This window comes from Coturnix japonica, chromosome 1 (genome assembly GCF_001577835.2).
Source record: "Coturnix japonica isolate 7356 chromosome 1, Coturnix japonica 2.1, whole genome shotgun sequence".
Lineage (NCBI taxonomy): Eukaryota > Metazoa > Chordata > Aves > Galliformes > Phasianidae > Coturnix > Coturnix japonica.
The window spans coordinates 109916253-109943074 of record NC_029516.1 but is presented as its reverse complement, the minus strand read 5'-3'; the positions used below and the strand labels follow the sequence as shown (position 1 = coordinate 109943074).

The following is a 26822-nucleotide window of genomic DNA, read 5'->3' as shown; positions in this document are numbered from 1 at the left end:
GGTAAACACAAGCAGCAGGAGGAGAACTGTCAACAACAGGCAGATAAAAAACCACAGACATGTTGGGTTGAATGATGGACACACCTTTGCATTGCTCTTGTCTTTGAGGGGCTCTGCCCCAGTTTCACAAAGACCGTAGCTGCCCCATCACCCTTGTCTAGTTCATATTTGTCACTCTCAGTGCCTGGAAGGATGGAAAACCATTGCAGGGAACACTGCTACTATGAGAGAAAGCTTTAGCTAGTCCAAGTATGAAGGAGTTTCTTTGGTTTCAGTGCTTCCTTGGTGTCTTTGTATAACTCTAGGTTCTGAAGAATCTGGCCTACATCGCCCCTACCTCAGAGAAAAGGACTTATTTCTGTATTCCTTCAACTGATATAACAATGGGAACTCTGTATTAACTTGTCTTCCCATCCATCTGTATTTACACAGCCTTTTATGAAGGCACCACTGGAACAATAATCAAACTTTAATTACTAAGACATGTAATAGCATTCATAACCCTTTATTTCACCTGTGACTTTTATAAGTCATTGTTTTTTTTCTACAAAGAAGTGAGGCAAATTAAACAGGAAGATAAAAGACTTTTTAAGGTTAAGGAGAATAAAGAAAAGAAGGACAGAGAAGGTCAGGGAGAGGTAAGAAGAGAGAGAGCTCTGACCAGGGAGCAAATGCCATGTTTCACACCTGTTAAAACAAGGGCCATGCCTCCAAATCGCCTGTGAAATATTCACTGACTGCTGTTTGAGTACATCAGAAGATCCTGAACTACTCAAGTCAGGTAGGTGCCTGTCTGTAAAGGCTCACAGAGCCAGTGAAGGAGGTAGATGCCAAGAGCATGAATTCAAAGTCAATATTTCAACCTGCAGTCTGATGCAATAGGCAAGGGAGCTGTAATTGCAAGGCACAATGGCTGGGTTGTGAGCACTCCCTCTCCCAGCACAGACATTTTCACAAATAAAAGCAAAAGATGAGAGAGTACATGTAGAGAAGCAGAAGCACAGAAGCTCAGAGGGAAAAAAATGTGGTGCAAACTGAAATCAGTTTGTGGGAGGTGTGACAGAAAGAGGGCAGCAACAGAAGTCTTTATACATTTATTTTTTACAAGTGTTTTCCCATCTTACTCTGTAATATTCTGAAGCAAAATCCTTGGAGTAATATATGCATATATAACAGATGGTCTGAGAACAAGTACAAGGATCATCATGATTGACTTTGCAGTGAAGACCCTGGGAACATGCACATAGAGGTTTATAATGACAGCAGAACCCTGCAAGTTAATCTCAGGATTCATATCAATTTGAGGGCATTTGACAGTCACAACTTGGTAGTCTGAAAATGAAACCCATCTGGAGCAACTTTAAGTTTGGAGATGGCATGTTTATTATTTATTTTTGGTTTCACTCCCTTAGTATTCATAAACATTAGGCCAATGAAAGGATAAATCAACTAACTGATGTCAGTTGAGGAGAATTAATGTTCTATCTTTCGAGGATGTTTAGAGAAATAAATGTGTAGTGTTAGGTGCATATATTACAAAGTTTGTCTCTGAATCTAATAGGATGATTTTTTTCCACCCTTAATACATGAAAACACTTCTGCTCTCTTCCATAAAAAAACATGCTTCCTCTCTTTATTACAACCAATTGCTCTCAATGATGTATTTGACATAAATACTGTCTTTTTTCACTTCACCCTTTAATTCCAATTGAAAGTGCAATAAAAGATGGCCAACCCAACTGGCTTTTGTGAAGAGTTTTTTGTTCTCAGACTGAACAGTCACCATCCATCAACACCTAGCTTTATGCTCCTCATGGCGAAACAGAATTAACCCAGAAAATTACTTGGCTTACAAACACTTCCCCGGTGGTAAGAAGCCATCGAGTTTGGCCAAAGACAGCAGCAGTGCCCATAGTGCTAACACACCAAGTGATGAAGTTCTGTTTTTTGTTTAACACCGTTGTGAAAAGAAATTGTTGTAAACTCTGAAGGTATTTTTTCCCAATGCTTCTAAAAATGATTTGCTCAGAAATACGCGTAATTCATAATCAATTTAAAATACTAACAAGATTTTATTCTCAAATATATTCAGATTAATCATTTCTCAAAGTCAGTCCAAAATGTTTCAATAATGGGAAAAGGCCATTTTTCCTCTGTTTTCAAGCAGCTCTGTCCAGCCAGTCTTTTCTCCAGCACTGAAAAAGAATGTTAAAGAATCTTTTCTGTCACAGAATCTCTGTTGTTAAAGAGGCTATGGGTAAGAAATGGTTAAAATACTCTAATATGTATTCAGAAGGGCATGGTGCAAAGGAGGAGAGGCTGTAGGAATTGGATGTTCATATTTAGGCAAGATTTTATATTCTCAAGGCATACATTGTCAGCACAGAATGATCTCACAGCATCCTCATTGTTACTCTGGAATCACTCAGTACCATTGGAATGCCCTTTTCCAAAGTGACACACATACGATTTTCTGTGAAAATCTGCAGTTTAGATATATTAGAAGCTACCTCTTAATGAAGAACCTCCTTGACAATTTATTTTCTCAGATAATTCCAAATAATCATGGTCTAAACATCACTAGAACCAGTCTTTAAAATAAAATGAAATAAAATAAAGCTTATGCTTTTATATGGAATTAATTTTCCTTTCCTTGTTCTAAGAGATGTACGGAAACACCAGTATTGTGATACGAAAGATCATTTCAAATTACAAATAAATCTGTCTTCTACAGCCTGTTGCTGATGTTTCCATCTCTGGCTTCATGGCTGAATGGCAGAGCTTTGAGTACATCCTGAGACATTTAAGATACTACTATACTACTGGAAAAAAAAAATAAAAAAGTAACCTCACTCTAGCTATACAAGACTAGATTATACATGTAAAATACATAGCTATTTATACATAACATGTTTACAAAAGAATCGCAGAGACGATTGCATAGATGTTCACAGACTATTTTTCTGATATTTTATGAACACGATAACTGTAAATCAAAGAGGTTTTGAAAGACAAAACACATTTTACATGTATTTCAGTTATAAATACAGCCAAATCAGATAAGAAATATTTTCCATTGCTAAACTGTGCCAAGTATGCTAACTAACAGTACAGTTCATAGGGGTTTCAACTGAAAATAGCTGTTCTAAATATGTGATCAGATTACATTTGCAAATCCACAGTGAAAGCTACCTGGAAAGACTGCCTTTCATTTCAAATTGTAATGTTTTCATACTGTGTCACATATACTGGTTACTGCTTCCACTTCCCATCTGGTCTGCTTCCTTTCTTCCAGCACTGAGGATTAAGCAGTAATTCCCAGCATTCTGAGGCATACAGACCAGACCAATTTCACTGCAGCATATGTACTGAAACTCTTACTAGTGTTTCTCGGTTGGAAATACTCAGCAGACTTATAGATTGCCCATCATCTCTTAGCAAGGGATTTAGGATTAAATACACAAATAGAGAAAAAAAATGTGTCCCTGTGTTTTAATCATTCTGGTCATTCATTTGTTAAACAGATAACTAGAAAGCACTGCTTCTCTTCATGCACATATGAGTAAGAAATATGATTGCAGACATTCTTGCTGTGACCCCACACTGCCTCACTGCACTCTGGTAGGTATATCTGTGGAGGGATACTGCAGCACCAAGAAGAGCACAGGATAACTCCCATTCTCATCTCAAATAAAGAATCAGAAGCAAGATAGCAACTCTCCATTCCAACCCAGTTGCTGCCTTCTGGCACTCCAGAAGGCTTACAGCACTGCAATCAGCATCAGCAATACTCTCCACCAGACTGAGGAAACCACACAGTTAGTCACAATTCACAGCTGGAATCACCACCTGTGAGCCACTGATTGTTGTCAAATAGCTACACAGTGGGATGCTCACACACCATCAAGGCCATTTGGCTGTGAAGCTGCTTGCTGGGGCCTTCTGGCTTTTCTCTGTCAGGTTGCTCTTCTGGGGTGGTCTTGCAACAGCATGTGCACAGGGGCACTGCTGAGATGAAAGAGGGTGGTGTAGTGTGTCGAAAATCAGCTCCAGCAGGTAGTAAAACAGATCTGATCAATGACATGGAACATTTAAATAATCTCTTGATATAACCCTTGTCTGTACATGTTTTTGTATAAAACTCGGCAGCATCAACAGTGCTCAGAGGCTGAGGAGGAAATGAAAGCAGTGAGCTGTCAATCCACCAACACATTGTTCTGCTCAACCACAAACTGTTGTTTTTATTAAGAGCAGCATCATACATATTTGCAAATCTTGTCATCTTGTCTTTTTCCAGAACATCATGTTCAAAAAGCTGAACAGAAGCTTTGGGGAGAGCTCAACACTGAGAATTACCAACACATGCACTCCCAGTTTTGATGTGAATACCAAAGTACAGCGAGGTATAAGAATCAAGGTCAGTATACAGAGTTTTGAAATCTTATAGGGCGGTTGGCACTGGGGAGGGCTGCCTTGTTTCACAGACGTGGACAATAAGCTACCCAGTTATGGGTGGCCTTTGGATACTATCTACCCTTGGGTGCAGCTGCCATGCAAGTGATAAAGAGTAACAGCAAATTTGCAAAGGTGACCCTTTTCTCATTCCCAACATCACAGACAAATGCATTGTGTAACAAGCTGAAGAAATTCTTGATGCTTCCTTACAACTCAATTGCACTGAGCAGGGTAATTGTTCTGATGAACAGTTTTCCCAGGAGAGTACTACACCTCCCTTGAAGGTGGAGGTAAGGGTGTATTTGTGTGATAGCTGCAGCTCTGTTTGTGTTATTTCTTCTCACTTTTGTTCACATTTGTGTTTGTGTACCTGGGCAATCCAACTTAACCTCTTGAACTCATTGCACTGAACACAGTCACACCAATCCAAGGGAATTATTGGTACCCATAATTGGATTCATTTAATCTAACTTAGGACTTTTCTAAACAAATACACAGGTTTTTATCCAGTCTTTACACCCTGAACTCCCTTTCCAGTCAATGGAGAGAAAGAGAAAGACTCAGGATGCTATTTACCTGACCAGCAGGGAGTTGGAACTAAATGATCTTTGAGGTCCCATCCAACTCAAGCCATTCTATGATTCTATGACTGTGCTCTAGAGAGCTTGTTTGCCTCCACTGACTCTAGCTCTCGTGGGACTTCATCTTTCTTTTCTTATACTGCCTGAAAAAAGCCACTTTCCTGGAAACATTACAAATTATTTTGCTATATCACCCTACAGATCAGTTGTCACTTCTTAAAGAATCCATAAAGTATCCCATCTGCGCTTGTTGCTTCATCTAAATTGAAATATTTCAATTCCACGCCTTTCTTTCCCCAAGGTGAAAATGAAGTCTTCCAGATTTTTCTGTAAGTCCCTTATGATTTTAGACATGTTGTCTGTTTCTTAAGTATCATTCAATACCTCTCTAACTCAATTCTGATACCAGTTTTTTGTTTCTTTGTTTCATTTTTGTGTGTGTGTGTGTTTTGTGTTATTTATTTATTTATTTATTTAAATACCAAAATCTCCTCAGAATAAAAATGTTTAAAGCTATGTTCAGAGTTTCTTCTCATAGTAGATATTTGTTGGTTCCCTTTCCTGACCATAAAATATAATTGCCACAGTTCTACACACTTTATTGCTTTTCTCACAGTGATTCTATTGTATAAGTGCCAGAGCTTGCTTGGTTTTCTCTGTTAGGATCACATTTTTCCCACCTATAACGATGTCTTCCTTTGTGAAATCCATTAAAATATCATGAGGCAGGTCTCTTGTTGTCACAGTTTGAATACACCTAACTCAATGCACCCTTGTTTTCCAAGGTTTCCCACCCGGCTCTGCCTCTTCTGAGAACTATCACAAAGCACTGACCTCTAGCAAAGGATTTCCCTGTAGATCAGTTTGCTTCCTATTTGATTCAGCCTCTTTCTTTCGGAAAAACATACAGCTTTCATCCTTAGAGTCCTCCCTCCATCATTAACTCTTGTTAATTGACTTGTTTCCCAGTCACAACTTACCCATGCAGGCTGTGGGGAGGATTATTTAAAAGTGAGAAAACAGCTTTTGTTCTGTATTGAACTACACTGCTGTACTGATGGGAAAAGCAATTACATTTAATAGAAGCTGTGGTTTGCTATTTGTGTAGGTGTATAGTAGTCTCACTGGAGATATTATATTGAATCCTACATGCAGATCTGTTACATGACAAAACTCTACAACTGGTGCATGCTATCTAATGTTAGAAGGCTTTAGAGGACTTTATTTGCAATTATTAATCAAATTCTTAAGTGTGCTGTGTTTTCTGCATGCTGGACTATGCTTTAGTATTCAGTGCAGCCAAGTTAATATTGCTATCAAAATTCTAACTTTGCATTGAAGGGATTTTTGGTATGTCAAATTTCCAATCCATACCACAGTGAGAAACATTCACCCGTTTATCATGAACATACATTCACCAGCTACTAGCAAGCTAACCACTACCACCTTTCCTTTTCACAGGCCACTTTTGTATCAGGAGTAAATCTGCATTAAAACAGCTGGTAGGAATTCCACCAAGTTACAATAACCACATTCCCTCCATGTTTTGTGTGCAAGGAATCACTTGATTTCCTGGTGATTGTGTCTGACAATAAGCAAGGGAGGTAAAGATCTTGAGTTCTGAAGTTCTCCAAATGTCTCTTGTATTCTATGCCTTTCACATCCCTATTTTCCCTTTCTGTCCATTCTCTTATGCTTTTGGTTAATTATATTTTAATGAAAGGTATACCTCAGCAATTTTCTTTCATCTTTCTCTCCAGTTGCCATACATTAAAACCCAGAAAAAAGATATGTTTGGAACCACTGGGACTCTTTCAAAATAACTTACTCCCACCAACCTAATCATGGTCTAACTCTTAAGTTATGCTGCATATCCTAAGCCCCTTACACAGGACACCTCCTTTATCAACATCTGTCTACACCAGTTCAAACCAACTTCTGTTCTTACCTTATAAATTGATTCTGGATGCTAGTCAATCTCCTCAAGCCAAACTACAGACTGTTGGCTTTGGCTCAGTACTGTTGGCCGACACAGCCCTCCAGCATGTCCTAAAAGTGTTATGATAGTTCAAACCTCCAAAGATGGTATTATCACAGAGTACAATATCCTCCCAGAGGATTTACTCTTAGAAAGCTACTTCAGGTTAAAGAAACATGTTACATCTTCCTTATCAGATGAACAGCCCTGTTGACTATGAAAACGGAAAGGACTTGACATATGAACTTTACATGGGATTGGTTAATGAGTTTGCATTTCTCCCACTTAGAGCAATCAAAATAAACCAGCCTTCCTCAGTTCTGCTAATATCTTTCTTTTGTTGTTTACAGTTTTATATCATCATAATTTAACTGAGCACTATGACTTTTTGACTATAAAGATGTAGAAAAGTCTTATATATTTTTTAAAAAATTATGGGAGTACTTCCAGTGCATTTAGGCTCAAAAATATATATTTTTTAAAACTAGCCAAATGCTGAATGTAGATCTTGCAGGACACTGTTCACTTAAGAGTGGCTGTGGTAAATCGAATGTAAAATGCTTCTCCCCTTCAGTACACTACATCCACGATCAATGCAGCACAGACACTGAAAGTGCTGCATCCAAAAAAGAACAGAAAAATTACTGTGCTAAGAGTTACAATACAAATAACCACTGAGATGCAGTTTCTTTATAAAACATTTTGCAAAGAAAATAAAAATAGTTTAACCAGTATGTGCAAAAGAATCTCAAAAAGAAATGATCAACCAAATCAAACCTGACTCATTGCACTATTTCATTATTTTATTTTTTTAAAGTGTCTGTCTTAATGTGAATATGGTAATGGGCAGAGGAAGAAGCAACAGAGGACCACTATTTAATCAAATGAGGTCTGTCTACTTGGTATTAAGTTCAAAGTTGTAATGACGTTGAATTTATCTCAAAAGCAAAAGGTCAAAATTAACTTACTTTATGGCAACTACAGAACCTCAATTTATTTCATTTGTGCCTTCTCAGAGAGCTGGCTTAGAAACTACAGTTCTGTGTACTAATGTGCATGGAAACTCCATTATGCAAGAACACAAGTAAGTATATTTGTGCTTTAAGGGATCTACTAAGAGATTCACATTCTTCCCCACCTTTAACCAGAAGGTCATTAAGTAACAGCCAAGTTACTCTGACCCCTTGCTAACTTCAAAGTAGTTGCTCACTGGGTTACTGTCCATAAGCCATGACCACCTCCAGCCTATTCTGCTAGCTAAGATCTGATGCACTGATTTCAGCAACTGAATGCAGACATGAACACTCAACTAGAGATTTATTCATACACACCTGTCTGATGCATATAATGCATAATATGAGGTGATTCACTTCCCACCTTTATTATTGTACTCATATGTAATTTGTGACTTATGCCCATAAAGGCAAAAGAGTCCATTAGTGGTGTTACACAGTTGTAAACTTGATACCATCTTTTTCCTTACTAGTGTAAATGCAGCTAACAACTGCATCTTGTACTGCAAATAAGACTGATTTATTATGCAAATCAAAACCAATCCAGTGGATAACAGTGAATTCTCTTTTATGCAACTAGCAGGGAAAAAAATGTGTTTCAAATGTGAAAGAATTATGTTGTGCTGAGATTCTGCTAATGCTAAGAGCAACCTCTGACTGACATGACTGTGCATTGTGTGGGGAGTCCTGCTCCCAAGAGGGGAGCAATCAGATGCATGAAGGCTGCAGGATGTTGCCCCAGCTTCTTTCCAAGCCATGTGGAATGTACTGCTTCCAAACCCACAGGCTTGCTTCAGCTACTTCACACTGTGCAAAAACATCTGTTTTCAGTGACAGCACAAGCCCTGACCAGATGCTTAACTCTTAGACGTGCCTATTTTAAATGAATAAAATTAAAACAAATAGTTCCCTGAAAAGTCATATCTGGTGGGGCTGTGACACTCTGTATTTCTTGTTCCCATTCACTCTTGTGTGAATTCTCTGATGTTGATAGAATGCAGTCTGGTAATTAACAAATCTACAGAAGCCAAATAAAGAAGGAAGGAACAATGCACCAACACATCTGAAATTTCACAAAAATAATGGTATTGTTTGAGCTGCCTGTGTTTAATTCCTTCTCACAGATGCTGGCTCAATTGTCTATCTACAGACTGATGCAGCAGATATGTAAGGTATGTAGACATACCACTCCACTTACTAGCTTATATAGTTGACAGTTTCACTTTTGCTCCCGCTTTTTTTTTTTTTTTTTTTTTTTGTCTCGCATGAGGTGGATGGGTTGTACTGGTGGTTGGACTAGATGATCATAGCGAACTTTTCCATCCTTAGAGATTCTAAGGTTCTATGTCTCTAAGGAAGAAACAGGAAATAAAAATATTGTTTACATACATGGGAGCTATTTTTAACATGATACACTGAACAAGTAAGACATTAAATTAATTTTGTAAATGCCATTTACCTGAACTTGAAGACATAATGAGTGATATACTAGTCAGGTTCTACAAATATCATTCTTCAATGACAATCTGAGTCATTTTTTTTGCACTGTGTATTTTAAAGACCTTTATAGATATACATTGCTGTGTTACAGAAGTAAATAACAAGTACATTAGTGATAAAAAGGGGAGATTAGGGACACAAACAGAGTTCTATTCAAATCAGAGATGAAATACACATAGAGATACAGGCTAGCTATTCCACTGCATACAGTACCTACAGAGAAATGTAGGTTGTTTATTTGTTTGTTTGTTTTGCAGAGAAAAAGGGCAGTTTGGAACAATGCTGAAGATCTTGAAGTCACTCTCTCTTAACTGTACCATACCTACTAAAATACACGTAGAAATACATGTAGCAATTAACGTTATTGTGATACAAATTGACAAGTTTGTAAAAAATTGTCTAGGACCACTGTTGAAAGACACTTTGTTTTCCTTTGCTCCTCTGAAGTAATATCCTTCAGAAACAGAAGAGTAGTTGAAGATTTCCACATTAGTAGCATTACGGCTGTGGTAATAGTAACTACAATGGCAGCTGCATAAACAAAATGTGGGAATGGAGAAAAAGAAAAGTTCATAGTAAAACAGGAAGCCACAGAATCAAACAGAAAAAAAACAGATGGGAATCCTGGCTGAGGTAGAGAGGTTTGAGGTTAATATTTAAAACATGTCCTCACTCTGTGTGCTTTAAAGGTGTCCTTTTCCTTCACATAGGTACACTAAGCAGTAATATGTGACATCCCTCACAAAGGAAGAAGCTCGTAGACTGCAGTTGTCTCTCCTTTCTGCTTAACAGCTGCACAATATCACTTTTCTCTGTACACTTAAAGTGTATACCTTCAAACTCTTCAGAAGTAAACAGGGAATTTGAAACAGGAGAGTAACTAACAGCATTTATGGGAACATGATTTGTTGGTGGCACATTGTCAAGAAAATTAAGGGAAACTTTGAAGAATCATAATTGCAGGCCTTGTTACACATCACAGGTTATATTGCATTGAGTTCACAGATAACAAGCAAATTAGAAGAGCCACCACCCCTGGCCTGATACTCTTTGGTAAATGATGGTATTCAAGAAGTTACCTCATACAGTTTTATACAGAGAAAATTATTTGCAGAAAGCAGTAGTATTAATGAAATCTCTTCCATGCCAGTGATGTGACTAGAACTTGAATAAATAAAACCAATGAAAATATCCACTAGGAACAGCAAAGCTGTAAAATAATTTTTCCACTGGGTGTTTACTTGGCTTACCCTTATTTGGAAGTATATCTAGTTAAGAGGCAATTCCAGATGTACATAAGAAAAGATTTTCATTTCCTCCCCACCCTTCCACCCCCCACCAAATGAAAAGACGTTGTAAGTACATTTAAGTTAGAAGCCTTTGTTTTCCAAAATATACATCTGTCTTCCTCAGAAACAAAACAAAACAAAACAAAACAAGCAAAACAAAACAAACAAACAAAAAAACAAAACACACACATACACACAAACAAACAAAACAAAACAATGAAGATTCTTTGGAACTTCCAGATGTATTGCATAACAGCCCTGAGGTGCTCCTAAATTCATCCCTTTACCATGGAATACAAGAAGCCCAGCTTGTTCCTGTGAGGGACTCTCATGTTACAAAGCCATTCAGCTGTAATGAACAGAGTTAAGAGGTCAGCAGGAACTGGCCAAGGTTTAAATGCTGATGGACGTCTTCCACCAGCTCTGTGAAATTCTGCTACTGGATTTGATCAACCTGCAATTTTAGTGGAGCATTCTTCTTTTCAAAGTGAACAATTTAGGGATTATTCCTGGTAACATTGCTGCTGAGCTCATGTCGTTTTTTGTTTTGTTTTGTTTTGTTTTGTTTTGTTTTTTGCAGGCCAACTGAATACAACTGACAAAGCAAAAGCAATTGGTGTAACAGGTTTAACTGACCTTGATAGAGAATCACATTTCTTCTTCAAGAATCCTGAATTGGTCTAGAAGCAATTCAAAGCTAATGCAAATTTTGAAGTGAAGTCATTATTATTAAGTCTTTACTAAGTAGTTACTATTTCATCCCTATGCTATCCAACAATGTATTTTCCTCACTGGATTTCTCACAAGTCACAGAAAGCTTCACCACATTTGTACAGTGCTCACAGGCCACAAATACCTTGACAGTGGTGAAGAAGGAGTACTGCTTCCCCTTCCTCTATGCTAACAGAGACTACTCAAATAGGATCTATCACAGATCTGTGATCTACGTGATCATAGATGTGAACTTTCTTGGTCTCTGCAGAATGCTTTCAGCCACCTATGTTTAACAGGTTGACCATCCATAAACAGAACATATGGAGCTCCACGATAATGGTCATTTGCTAAAGACTTTAAACAGAGACCCCATACTGCCTGGACAGAACATCATGGACCATCTAGGCAAACAATGAGAAGTTCTGGAACTAAGTTATGCACTTTAACATATTGTGGTTGCTTTTACTTGACATTAAAACATTTTAGCCAAATACTACTGAGATAATTTATAGATAACTTCTTGTAGATCTCTGCAGCAGTACGTTCTTTATTCATACATGCTGAATGTAAAAAAGTAATTTGAGTTCGGAGATTTTGAGTATCTCTGATGATGGAGAATCCATCACCTCCCTGGGCTACCTGCTCCAGTTCATACAATTACACCAGGGCATCAAAATCACAGAAACACCAAATCATTAAAGTTGGACCTAAGTTCAACTCCAGCCCATCCCCACCATGCTCAGTGATCATGTCTCTCAGTGCCACATCTCCACACTTGCTTAAACACCTCCAGGGATGGTGACTGCACCACCTCACTGGGCAGCCTGTGCCATTGCCTCACTGCTCCTTCTGAGAATAAAATTTTCCTAATACCCATGCCTGATTGAAGCCCTCGCTCCATCAGGGCCTTCCTTTGTTTTGCCCAAGCTGCATGTTTTCTCTAGACAGCAGCTGAGGCTTGGAAGGTTGCTTATAGCTCACTCCACCCAAGCAGAAGATCACCACAAATGTTAACCTACACCAAGCATGTGGTGTTTTCTCCCTAGGTTCAGTATGTTGTGGTCAATTGCTGGGGATGGCCCTGTCCCACCCCACAAATGCAATGTTTGCCCAACTCCAAAGACACATCACTCAGTACATGCCTTGGAAACCCAAACCCTGTGCTCTCCAGTTGCACTTGTGTCTTCTCGCTTGTTCCAGTATTAGCAGGGAAGGAAACAAAATGAAAAGCCACCTGCTTTACATCCCCCTGCTATCTTGGATGTGGTTGTGTGACTGCCAGCCTGGAAAACATGGGAAAGGAGGAGAGTGCTTGACTGCCACTCACAGAGCTCTGGAGACCTGAAGCCATTTAGATAGGGGTATTTATAGAGAATTTGGTTCTCAAATCTGAGCAAGTATCTGTCTTCATCAAAGTCAGGTTATAGAACAGTTCCTAACCTTGCAGAGGCAAGCATTTGAGAATACAAAAAAATACTGAGTTTGGAAAAATGTCAAAAGTTTTCTGAAGTGCCTCTTTTTTTCTTCTTTTTCTTTTCCCCTTACAGAGAATTGATAGATTTTGTGACATAATTAGTCTGTTTTCCATTACACGTGACAATCATTAAAATTAATATACATTTCTAATCCATACTTAAAATAGAAAATGCCTATTTGGGTTATTTATGCATATATAGCCTTTTGAGCTCTAAACTGCTTGCCAGTTAACACATTTTATTGTATGCCTGAAGATTTAATTCTACATGTGGATCAAAGAAAGGCAGGTAATTTACAAGAGCAAAAACGCCTATAGAGAAAGCAAAAAAAATGAAGCCATATAGGTTTCCCACAGCATTTATTTTGGGATGGGGAAGATTGACAGGATTTTCACTACTAATTTAATACCCTTTGCTTTGTCTTGATCTTGGAGTATCACTCCAAACTGAAGAACCAGCTAGGGTGCAGAGGAGTTCACAGAGCACCCTTCGTCCAGGTCAATAATAAGCGAGCTGCCAAACTCCTCAGAAATCATTAAATAAGATTTGCCCTCAGCAATCAGTCTCACATAGTGACTAAATGCACAGCCTCAATACAGAAAATGCACTCAGGAGAACTCAACTGGACTTATAATTTTTCTTTCTGAAATAAAGAATTAGCTATGTTGTATGCCTTTCAAAGAGTTTCCATTCAGAAGTCTTTAACTGTGTCTCCCCCAACATTCTTTCCTTCATCTCCTGGGTTTTATTTGTAAATGTGCTCTTGATTATAAGAAGAAAGACACTGCCACACATACGCTAAGCAGCTCATTGTAATCACAGCTGTGCCAAAAGGGAAACACTGGAGTTCCTAGCACAAATATGAGAAAGAAGAATATGTACATCCACAATAAGTTCCTCTTCTGCAAATCAGAACCGATTACAACCCTTTTTCAGTATGTCTCTTTTATTGCCAAACTGGGCCATAAGAAAATTTTAAAAGTGAAATAAAGAAACAAGGATAAATGTAATGGGGTCCACATGCTAGAGCAGTCATAAATTTTTCAACATGTGATTTCAAATATAATTATTTTACAATCACATTTTAAAGACATTTTCATTTCATGTTTTTCTTCGAACTTGCTCCATTTTTCAGTTTCTACAGTGTATTGTTTCTGATTTCCTGACCCAATTATAATCTGCAACAAAGGTCTGAAAAACCAGGTCTTTCGACATTAGAAAAAAATGAGTTAGTCTTCCTCCCAAAGGTTTTGCTCCTAGTAACAGACAGAATCAAGGAAGTAAATCATTTATAAATACATACTGTACTAGAATTTGTTCATAATTCCATGAATACATAAACTATGCAAAGAGATTTTTGAATAGAAATGAGCTAAAATTTTCTCCACTGTTGCATCTGTAGAAGCACTGTATTCAACAAATCCACTCTTCTAACTCACTCAGGCTTCACTCAGATGCAGACTACAACCTCAAATTATTGCTGTAGCCAACTTGGCAACTCAAGTTTTTGTGGAGGGATTTGGAAATGCAGATTTTCCTCAATATCTTTCATAATAAACAAGAATGAATTATAAAATGTCACACCAGAATATATTCAAACATAAAGTGGAAAAAAAAAAAGTCTGGGAAAAGACAAAAATGGCCAAGGTATCTCTCCATTTTGTCCAAGTTTTTGCTTTTCAATTTACTAACTCAGGAAATAATTGTAACCATTATTTCCCTCCTTATCATTCTCCTGCCCCTTACTGATCTATGCTTTTTTCAACATATGTTATTTCTGCCTGTCTCACAGACCATCAGTTGTATCTGAAAGACAAAAACCTCTCTTTGAATGTAGAACTCCCTTCACTTTAACAGAATTTCCTGAGTTTCTTCCTCCGTAGATACATACACAAAATTGTAAGCTATGATAGTAGACATTTTCAGGTAGGGATCATAGTTGTCTGATTTTGTGAAGTGCGGAAAGCAGAGGCTAAGAAACTTCACAATAAATACAAAAAAAGAAAGTACTGTGGAACAGTATCTAAGTACTGCGAGCCAGGTGGCATGGTAGTGAGGAGACTGAGAAGGGAAAAAATCTGTTTCTTTATTAAGATCATTAATAACATCCAAGTCAATCATTTCCTGACAGTTAACGACCAGATGGATTAAGACCTCCTCCAGATGGCCATTAGCTGCCAGGAAATAGCCAACTCATTGGCCATTAGTGCTTTAAACACCATTTGGATACTGTTTTTCATTAGTCATATTCACATGATGGTAATATGCACTGAGCATCTGAATTCAGTACAAAGCCTTACTTTCAAAAAACAATAGAACTGAGTGAGGGTACAAAAACATCACAAACAGATGTGTTTCACTTATGCAGAACTATACTGCTGCTAGAATCATCATAATGTGAGGATTATGGAAATCACTGAAGAGACAGTCATCATTGCAAGCTTCCACACACTAATCCACTAATGTTCCGTCTCTTATGTCCTCACTGGACCACCCCAAGGGGTGAAAGGTTAGTCCCCATGTCAAATCATCTCATGGTTCCCCTGCTAAGTTGTTCGAAAAAGTATGTGACTACTGAGATTAGGTTACTCAATCAACATTAACAGGACTAAGACAAAAATTCCAAAGAGCAATCATATGGTCTTTGGGTACACACACACATTAACACATTCAAAGAGAGACTAAAAAATTTCTTCCAAACAGTCTTTACACACAGAGAACTGTTGTTTTTATTACATGCCATATATAAATACTTCAATTACTGTTGATGAAAAAATCGTGTAGTAAGACTGGCCAACCCATAATTAATCTGAGCTTGATTTATCATAAAGTCTCCAAAGTTGTAGATAGATCATTAATCTATCTTTGAAATTATTTATCTGATTCTCCTTGAAAACACAAATGCTAACAAACATGGTAACATCTATGAAGTGAAAAGTGAACTACTTGTGAAGTTATAGGTAAAACAGTTGTGGGAAAAATAATCTGTTAGTGGTATTTACAAAATATAAAGCCAGTGAAGAACTCAGAAGATTTTCTGCAAAATTAAACATTACTGATTGTGCACCCAGTGCCTCAAAGTTATCTCATTGTTACACTCAAGTCTGAAGCTGAACACAAGCTTATTCATTGTGAGAAATCGGCTATATAACACTATAGAGCTAAAGATATTACAGCACTCAGGTCCTCTTTAGGCTCTTGGTGCCAGCAAGGGCTTCTTAACAAGGTCTCACACACTGCATATTTCATTTTCCTGAGATCTGTGTCCTGAATATGCCAAAACTACTTTCCTTCACATGCTGCAGATGTGTTAAATTTGTGGAGAGGTCTTGTTTACACCAGGTCAAAGCTGTTCTCTTGGAAAGGAGGAATTTCCTATTACTTTCTTTCTATTCTGCATTACATTACTACAGTAGATTATATCTTTAACATGCTTGCTGAGCTCTTCATAGCAGGGAGATGCAATACAAAATAAGCCAGTTTATTTTATTTTTTTTTTTTTTTCCTTGTTTACAGTGGTGAAATGAGTAACTCAAAAACAGCCAGAGATTCTGTGGTGCTTTCTGAAACACAGAAAAGCACAGAGAAATCCAGCTCCCCAGAAGAAATTGTTCTAGCAGTGCGTGAAAACAGATGATTTATAAAGGAGGGGAAAAGAAAGTCTTAGTAATGTCAACATGAAAAAAATTAGCAATTCAGAAGACAGTTACTGTGGGCTATTAAATTGATCCTGCAATGAACGGGCAGGGCTATTCAGGGTGCATACAAACAACTAAGGCTGGCAACAGACTGAGTAGCCAGAAAGTATAATCCAAACACTTTAATATCACTTCTGTCATGCTACCTATCTTCACACACCTGATACACCCAAAGCACAGCACACTATCACAGATCAGTGTTCTACGGACACAGCTCAGCCCCCAGCTGGCACTTACCCATCTGTGATGAAAGATGGAGTCCAGACTGCCTCTTCTGTCCATTTCTCATAGGTTCATGAGAAAAGACCCTGGATGATATGCAGAGGGCAAAATGCCACAGTTGGACAGGTCAGGATTCCTTTTAATCCATGCATTCTGCATTGGTGCTATAACAGGAGAGTAATTTCACATATCAGAAGCTCAAAACAGGCTTCTTATTGTAGTATATAGCAACAATTTATCCATCCCAGAAATACTTACCAATTTTTCATCTAGTTACTTGTTCTAATGACTTCTAAGTATTTGTTCTTTATGTTCCCTGCTAGGCCTGCTCTGGTGAGCAATCAGCTGGTTTACTCAAAGCTTGATTACCTCATCCCTTTTTTAGCAAACAAGAATCCCTGCCAATTGTGGGGTGCAGATGTCTTGCAGAGATTAATGCCAAAGAAGTAGAAAATGCTCCTCTGTGCACAGGCAGGAGAAATGCCAAAAACTTTATTTTTATAATGAGGAGACATTACTTAGTTCCAACTTTGAACAATTCAGGCATAATGCAATCACGCTATATCCGAATCTTACCTGCCCCAGGCAGACAGTAAATAGAGAATATTCTCTTTCTTCATCTGGTGATGGCAAAATATCTACTGACTTCAGTATGGCCATAATTTCAATCCAATGTTTTTCAGGTAAAGTAAACGATATACTTAGGAATACTAATATGGGGAAAACCTGACAATGATATTTTTGTACATTTTTGCTGTTTGACTAAGTATTCATATAAGGAAACCTACGTGAGAATATTTTACAAAGCAACAATCTGCAGTGTTATGGCAATGAATGAGTGGTGCCGAAGAGAGCACTGTGGACAACAAACTAGGATATTGAGCTTTTTTTCTATATACAGACCTCATAACGGGTGGAGCATTCCTTATTTTCCCCCTCTTTTGTGACACTTTTCAAGCATCTTTCCCCTCTACCGGTAAGTTAAAAGCAAACAAAAGAAGTTAATCCTTTCTTGTTATGAAGGAGGGAAAAAAAAAAAAACCAACAACCACACACACAAACCCACCAGATGGACTTACTACATTCCTGCCAGAGGGCAGTAAATGTCAACACTGTCATAAACTTCCTGTTTCAGAAATGAATTGCTTTTAATTCAGATCTATTAAACTTCACAGCATTGGTAACCCCTTCCTGTATGTTATCTTTCCTTTGGGTCAGTCTCTTAAATCATCCAGCTCTCCTGCATGCTAGAGATCAAATCCTTGACCAATGAAACAACCCTTGCACTCAGATATCTGCAATAAGGCTAGGCTTTGATCAGAGCCTTCCTTTACCCACAGGATGAATGCAACTAATAAAAATGTATACCCCGCCCAAGTGTTCACTTGCTCTTATTTATTTGATCCTTAATACTAAGATCATCAAACAAACAAACTACTGAACCTGGTATAAATAATCACCCTTCAATGGCCAAAGGTGATGGAGGCCATATCACAATTCATGCTCTGTTTGTAGGCTGGGCAGCTGCTGTAATTCTTGTGTTGCTTAAAAGACAACCACTGCGAACAAGCATCTGGTCTTAGAGAAGGAGCAAGAAGAAAATGTAGCTATGTTTGTAGCTACAGCTGCCAACCACTAACACTCATATTCAACAACCATGTGAATTAAGATCTGTTAGTGAAGGCTTTTGTACCCTGCTCATCAATATCCAGGAAACAAGACAGAAGAGAGTCATCTATATAAGAATTCGTTGCAAAATCAGGGTTTTATTCTCTAATTTAGTACATAAAGCAAAGTTGGATAGATCATATCTGCCTAGAGAGGTAGGCATCCACAATGCTTTTCCTCAAAGTCAAAACGATCTAGTAAAAAGCACAGAAGACAGCCACTAAGGGTTCAAGATACTGTAGCTGCACATAGGTGCTTCCAGCTCCTAAGACAAAATGTACCTTACCCATAAACTGAAAAGAAATAAAGTACTATAGATAATAGCTATGGCAAATGAAATGCAAATGAATACGTTTACCTTTGTAGCACGGCTTTTGGATAACATATATTTTTAAAATATGCTAAAACATTAAATGCTTTTAAAGAAGTCTTTGCAGAAATCTTTAAAGAGCAGGAAACACTACTGAATACCTGTCTTACATAAATAGCAAAATCTCTCTGAGGTTTGTCTGCAGAAATCCAGTTAATAACAGCAAATAATGACAACGATCAGTCACCTGCTCATAAGATGTTTCGAGTAGCTTATAAAGTAGAAAATTTGGGTAATCAGAACTCAATTGCAGCAGAAAAGTTACCGGTATCATCCAGCCACCATCACATCTGGGAATGCACTGCTAGCTTGAACAAAAACACCAAGAGTCCTGAGTTTTTCCCATATCTTTCCTGTATCTTTCCCATATCTTTCCCATAGTTGAGGAAAGTATCACAGCTGCAGTGCAATGAAAAGCTTTGTGTTTAACTGTAAGAGAACTCATTATTCTGTAAGAAAACTCATGGAAAACTGAAAGGCATTTAATTAACGTTAGGGGTAAACATGTTATTTCAATATGCATTCATCTTCCCCTCCTCCTGTAGAGGTTGTTCTTATTAAAGAGAATGAAGCCACAAAGCTGTGTATCTCTGCAAAGTAAATAAACAAGTTGAAAATGAAGGAGCTGTCTATAACTGCCTTTTGTCATGCATCGAGGGTGCTGGGAATGAGCTTACACCGGAGGCAACACAATGCTCAATTTTAGGGAGTTATTAACTATTGATGACAAGTTAATAAACATTAATTCAGTACTTCTACTGAGTTGGCAGAATAAATTGCAATGGCCTTATCAAGTATGAAAAATGCAAAAAGCCACGTGCACTTTTATAAAGAAAGTCAAAGCAACAATTATTTCCTGGCACTCCCATCACACTTGTACTGAAAGTACTGGGTTCCTCAAGTTGGAAACAGATACTTGACTCTAGCCTTGATCTGCTTAAATTTTTATAAGCTCTAGGACATTTCTCTGTGGCCCTCACTAAAATTGGCAGACAGTCAGGAAACAAAAATATTTGTTTTGAATGGGGAAAAAAATGGTATCAGAAGTTTGTCTTTAAAGGAAAAATCAGGTAGTTCTCATATCCTGCTAAGCCTACAGGACCTACTGTCTTCAGAAAGGAAGGATCTGAAGAAGGTAGCAATCTTCTTGGTGATGATGCTGTCTTCAAACACATTTTTAGCAGCATCCTCCAGATTAACATAAAGAATGGGAGATCTTAAGCTTATGTTCTATCCTTATGAGAAATATTTTTAACTATATTCATAGTAGGGGCAGCTGCAGCTCCAGTTCCATGTCAGTGCCTCTGAAAGTGTATGAGAAAATAGGTTCCAGCCTTATCTGACATTTGGATGTGAAGGAGAATGGAACAGGCCCCCCCCAGGCCAGGTACTGATCCTTAGCACAGGAAGATATATTTGACTATAGTTCATCTCTCATGTGAAATGTGACTGGATGAATTGGTTTGGGAAGCACTTTAGAAGTAGTTAACAATAACAGTTAGCAATAACAACATCAACAGGAATACAATTGTGGAAAGTGGTCTGTGGAAAACTAGGTCTTGGTGCTAAGTACTAAGAGACTGCCTGTTCTCAGCCAGTTCTGGCATAGCACAGGGTAAAAAAAAAATAAAAATAATAATTTAAAAAAAAAAAAAAGGCAACTCAACCTCTCCTCTCTAATGGCACCAGCTTCATTTGATCAAAAACAGACATCTGCATCCAAGCTGCTTCCTGAGGTCAACAGATCTAATTCAGCTTGAGTGGCAACAGAGACCTTTAATATGGGGTGAAAATTTCCCAAAACCTTTCATACAGAGTCAAACCCAGAACTGTCTTAGGAAACACTCATCTGTGATCCTTGAAACATTCTTCCCTTTTCTGTGAACATATACATGCTTCATCTGGCATGAGGAACCATAAATCACCTCATACTCTCCCAGCTCTTTTGGTATAATTTGCTCACCCAGACAGCATACTTATATCAATGGCAGAAGAAAAACAGTTCTGGTGCATTAAGTGGAAGCATCAGCTATGAACAGTTTCTACTGTATTACTCTGAGTTCTTGATTCTGTACATCTTGAACTCGGCTGCACCTTCTGTCCTCTAGCACTGTTTCTTCTTGACTGCTTTCTGTCAGAAGTGAAAGATGTGTGGATGAAAAGAATGCATCTAATACCACCCTTGAGTTATAGCAAATCCTTCATCCTCTGTCTTACAGAATCTCACTTTCAAAATTAATGTAAACCAGCAAGCATTAAAAATGTCACAGAGACTGAAAAATGAGACGAACACAAACCTAGGACCATGATAAATGACTAAGTAAAGAGGCCACAGGAGACAGATAATGGAGGATTTAGGGATTAATGTAAATCTGGTTTTATTTAAAGTACACATTTAGGATCAGGGAAAGTAGGAGGATATAAGATTCATGTGATTTGCCTTTGATCAAAAGCAAAGGATGAGAGCTTGGTGAAACCACACCATGGAGATTATACAATCTGTGTTGTTTTGCTTTGTTTTCTGTAAGTAACTTTCAACACGCTTCTGGAGATGCTGTTATTTAAGTTACAAAAATAAAAAAATAAAAAAGGTGGTAGGGACCAGATAACAAAAGCAATGCCAAAGAGCAGAAGTGTCTAGTCAGTAACTGATGAGCCATTAAGAAACTGGAGGCACAGCTTTGGAAAAGACCAACTTGCTATTGGTAGCCTCCAAGAGGGAGGAATCATGCAGAAAGATGGGAATTGGGAAACATTAGAAATTCTATTGAACAGGAGAAATGAACACAAGATGCAGAATATCCCACACTGCCTGGGCTTTTTGGTCTTATTTTGCATCTCCAGTTTTCTGAAACCGGAGGGTGGCTGTGTAGGCACTGGCAGGTCTATCACTGCCTTAACAGGTGTTTGCTCTTCTGAGAGAGACAGGACAAGGGCTGTAATGGCTCGCAACTACAAAGGATACAATTGACTACCCACAGATACAGCTGATGTAGAGGCAGAGACGGGTTACTAGAGTCAACAGAAGGGAAGCCCGTTTCAACTGCATGAACCCATACACTGCAATACACAGGATTTAAAAGCCACAAAAATGCTAAGAACAACCTGAAGAGTAAGTTTGCACCTGAGTCTTATATCTGAAATCTGTGGTCTGAGAGATTGAGTTAATTATTAAAGCCTTTTATGTTCCACATTAAATTGTTCTCATCTTTATTATCATTAGTAAGAAACTGCTTTAAAAAGACCACTGGAGATCTATGAGATAACCAAATCCACACAATCAAACACTCCTCAGGAATCTGTGAGGAAAGAATAAGTGGTAGAAGAAAATTCAGGCAGACATCTCAGTTTTGCACTACTCTAGGCTTTGAATTTGGGATGTGCTCTGCTTTTTCTTTTCCTGTAATTGTATGGCAAAAATCAGCACACTAACAGGAACATCACATGTTAGACATTGCATATGTGTCCACAAAAGGAAAAGGGCTTAAAGCTTTTGCCTTGAACTGTTTGGGGAATCATTTTAAATAGACATATGTGGCAATTATACAAGGCATAGAAATATAGGGAAAAATAATTATTAAATAAATCAGTCCAGCATCTATCCAATTGAACAGCATCTTTTTTTATACAAGGAGCAACAAGCCTTATCTGTATCAGAGGAAGAGTGAGAAATCCCACATCAGACAGAGGAACTGTCTTTCTGCTTTACAGTAGAGACTGTGTGATATGCAGAAGAATGCATTTTAATAGCATTCTGAACCACAGCATTTCAAAACAATAGCCACTACCACCCTGACTATTCCTATTAACCTTGTAATTCTGTCATATGGTTTATGAATCTTATTTCATTCTCAGTATCAACAGCTGTCAATGGCAGTGAGTTCCAAAGCCTAACTATGTCTTTGCTAGAGAAAGCATCAGCTTTCATCAAACTACAATTCAGGGACACACCCAGCAGTTGGAATTTCTCTTTTGTCAAAAAAGAGGTTTTGGCAAGCAGTCGTCTCTCTGTCCAGCACTCTGAATGTAACAATAGACCCAAATCCCATAATTTGCTTTTTTAGCTATCATTTGTCTACTGCCTCAGATAATATAATGACCTTTACATATTCTCTGCCTCTCTGTAAAATTCATTCAACTGCTAAGCATTTTAAGGCTGACAGCTTGTTACCGTTCTTTTAAAGAGAGATGTCATTATGAAAATAAATAGGTTATATTTTGAAACTTGCATTTGAAGGCTACTGTTTATGAGCTTTAATACTACCAGCCCTTTGATTCATATCCTTCTACAAGACAACAACAGCCGACTGCTGGACTTATTGTTTGGTACATGATTATGCAATTAAAACAGCAGAGGCCCCAAGGTTTATCAAAGCATTTGGGAAGATTCAACCTCTACTGCCATGCCATGAGCATCCATCTCTTACATCATGGACCAACATAATAAAATAGGGGGCATTGCTTTCAGAGCAGCCCTCATACAATGGTCTCTTTAGCTTTTCTTACATACCTTTAGAACTTAAAAATACTTTCAAACATTATATCAGAAAAAAATGTGCTACACGTTTGCTTTGCTTTGGTTATCACCAACTGCTTGTATCATTGACCTGCCCAGTCTATTCAATACCTCTTCCACTGAAACTGCTGCTTCAGAAAGGGTGTAATTAAATATGTGTTATTAAGCATGATGCCATCAATAGCAATACTTATTTTTCAGAAAAAATATAGATGAGGATTGGCAGCATTTCTTTGGAAACTGTCCAATCTAAAAATCTTAATCTTTCCTGAATGTTTTAGTATTTCTCTGTCACCACTCCAATTACCTATCAGCAGAACAGAAGACACAAAATACTTCCTTTGTTTAGCTTACTTGTTTCTAAATGCATCATTTAAAATATAAATATATATATAGGCCAGCCTTGCTACAGGTGTGGATTGTTGAATAACATGAGCTCTGTGCTCTGAATCAGTGCTCTATAATTCCAAGTTTCTGTTTTTAGGGACTGTACTTACACGTTGTTCAGCTGGTATGAAACAAATGGACTTCAAGAAAAAGGATTCCTAGCAGTTCTTTTAAAGCTATTCCAAAACTATCCCTGTTTTGGAAAAAAACGAAAAGCCTGTGGGTTTTATTTACTTGTTTTCTATTGCTTTGCTTGCTTTAAGGTTGGGGTTTCTTAGTTTTGTTTTGTTTCTGCTTTGTGAATGTTCTTACATTCATGCCTCATGGGCAGCTTGGAAAGATTTCATGTACCAGGCTACAGCTTGCAGCAGAAAAATTGGATTCCTTCTGATCTGCTGTCCCCAGAATCCTTTTTCACATCCATCTATCAGAAACTGATTTAAATAGGAAAATAAAATAAACATGCTTGAAACTGTTGATGTTTTTTATTCTCTTCATTTATCTGTCCTCAATTCCAGATGGAACACTTCCTCAGTTAGGAAATGGTTCTTCTGTATGTGTTGTACTGCTGCTCAGACACTCTGGGCACACTTATGCAGCCAGCGACAAATGAATTCTGTCCCCACTGCAAGGGAACAAGCCAACTAGGGACCAGATGCTGTAGGGACAAATGCTGGATGAAATGCCAGCAAGTAAGACTGGTGAAAAGCCACTTAACTGAGCCTCAGCACAGCACCGTGTTCCAAAGGGAGTCTACCTTGCTCCAGACCTGTTTCAACTATCCTGGATAGACCACTGTGTAGACTTGGCCCTCTGCATCATTCACTTGTAATTTGCTAGAAGAAATAGTTACACGGCTGTGTTACTTACATGTACATAGTTTATTTCCTTTGACACTGCACTGTTTACAATAGAATCCATCCAGCTTGCCATGAGCCTCCTAAAACTATGTGTCAGGTCTAAAGCTTGCTTTTCACTTAGCTTTGCTGCCCACAGTTCTGTAAAGGCAGTGAAACGAAGCAGATGGATGATTAGTTTTTTCTCTGTGAAGAACATGCATAAAGCAGAGGGTGGTGCTTCTTTTTTCATCTATTTCCTTCAGTCTCCAGATGTTCAGCTAATTTCTACAGATCCCTCCATGCTTCACAGGAAACACATAAAACTGCAAGTACAAAAGTATTTTCTGACTAAAAAAAGGCACAGCCTAAAGAGATCATTTATCATTGTTACCCTGCAGGCTCTTTCCTCTAAAGCCATTCCTTGAGTGGAATGGTGGCTGAACCCACTTGGGGTTGAGGACATGCACTTCTGACAGAGACATTTACAGGCCCCTAATATGCTTCAGTAAGGGCTGTTAGGCTGGAAGGAGGAAGTGGATATAGAAGTGGAGCTGAAGCCAGAAGCAGGCAAGTGGGCTCCCCAGATCCTTATGTGGATACTGGGAACCTGTCTTGCTTGCTGTGCTGCTTATTTTTCCTTTCTATGCTTCTCTGATGAAAACATCCTGCTGGTTCACAACACAGACAAAAGCTCAATTTTCTTTGACAGAGCACATTCCTATAGATCACAAAGGCTCTCTTACCTAACCCTTGTATCTGAGAAAACCGACCACTTCTGCCACCTGTTTGCAATCAAATCCTAATAAAAATTTACATTACAACACCAAAATTATGAGTGAAAAGAAGCAGCTCTCTTCAAACATGTTCAATACCTCTTTCAATTGCTACAAAGATAGGAAAAGATTGAATTATTACTCTGTTTCAGTAGTTTTGAAACAGAACATTAAACACAAAACAGTTTTCATTTTCTTTTCGTTCTTTGAAAGCATGGAACACTTTACTACAAAAGAATTACTAGGATAGAAAATTACATGTGGGAGAAGTTACAGAGTATTATTTTTCTGCCATTTAAATTTTATGTCTTCTACTAAACTAGTACTCCATATAAATTGTTCCAAAACAAGTTCTTATTTGACCAGACATTTGGAAAGATATGTGCTGGTTTTTGTTTTGTTTTTTTTTTCCCCTGTTTTTAAGTAATACTAATCTTCAGACTGTCTACAGAACACCTTTATGCTTTCTAAGTATTGAACAGCCGAGGGTCATGCTGCTATCCAGAGGGACATGGACAGGCTGGAGAAATCAAAGAACTGTAAAGTTATTAAGGTTGGAAAAGACCTCTTAAGACTAACAAGTCCAACCATCAACACGCTGGCAGGAATCTCATGAAGCTCATCAAGGGAGGACGAACAGCCCTAGGAGGGAAGGCAGCTTTGCAGAGGCAGATGTGCAGATCCTAGCGGATGCTAGGTTGAATGTGAGCTAGTAAAGTGCACCCAAGCCCTGACCAAGCATAACCCAAGCAGAGTGTTGCATATGACCCTTCTCTGAGCAGGGGGTTGGGCTCAACAGCCTCCAGTGGGGTCTTCCTCCATGAATCATTCTCTGATTCTCTAAGGGGCAGAGTACTGCGCTGTTATCTATGAGAAAATATCAAATATGAAATCACACACTACTGGATATTCATTAGTGTAAAAACTGAGGTGATCAATTCTGTCTTCACAGGCGGTAGGAATAATTTAACTACCAGAGGGAAAACATACATAGGCCAAGCTGAAGGGCAGCATGCCTTAAAGCAAATTGACTACAGTGTTTCTCTTTATACATCTATGCCAGCAGGCCAGAAGCCATTGTGACACTACCAGCAAGCCATCGCATTCCTCAGCCCCTCCTAATTGCCCGTGCCATCAGGTCTCACACATGGAAAAGGACCAAAAGGCCATAATTCTGCCTTCTTTTGCTTAGGTCTAAGTTTCAGTTTCAGGTGGGATTAAATTGTTTTCTTCAGAGCATCTGGTATGATGCTATGTTTTGGTTCTAGGAGAAAAACAATGCTGATAACACACTGATGTGTACAAACTGGCCAAAGGGATATTCCATACCATATGACATCATGC

The 26822-nt window shown here is 38.2% G+C and overlaps 1 protein-coding gene across 1 annotated transcript in view; it reads right to left on the bottom strand.

Moving 5' to 3' along the window:
• The window catches only part of VEGFD (vascular endothelial growth factor D), a 55347-nt gene extending 38053 nt beyond the window's left edge, over positions 1-17294 (bottom strand). Inside the window, exons 1-2 of the mRNA XM_015886614.2 lie at positions 17184-17294; positions 16941-17089 (exon numbers count right to left, since the gene is read on the bottom strand). Of these exons, the coding sequence (XP_015742100.1) occupies positions 16941-16985 (45 nt within the window). The 5' untranslated portion in view covers positions 16986-17089; positions 17184-17294. The remainder of the gene's footprint in view (positions 1-16940; positions 17090-17183) is intronic.
• Between the last annotated feature and the right edge of the window lie 9528 nt (positions 17295-26822).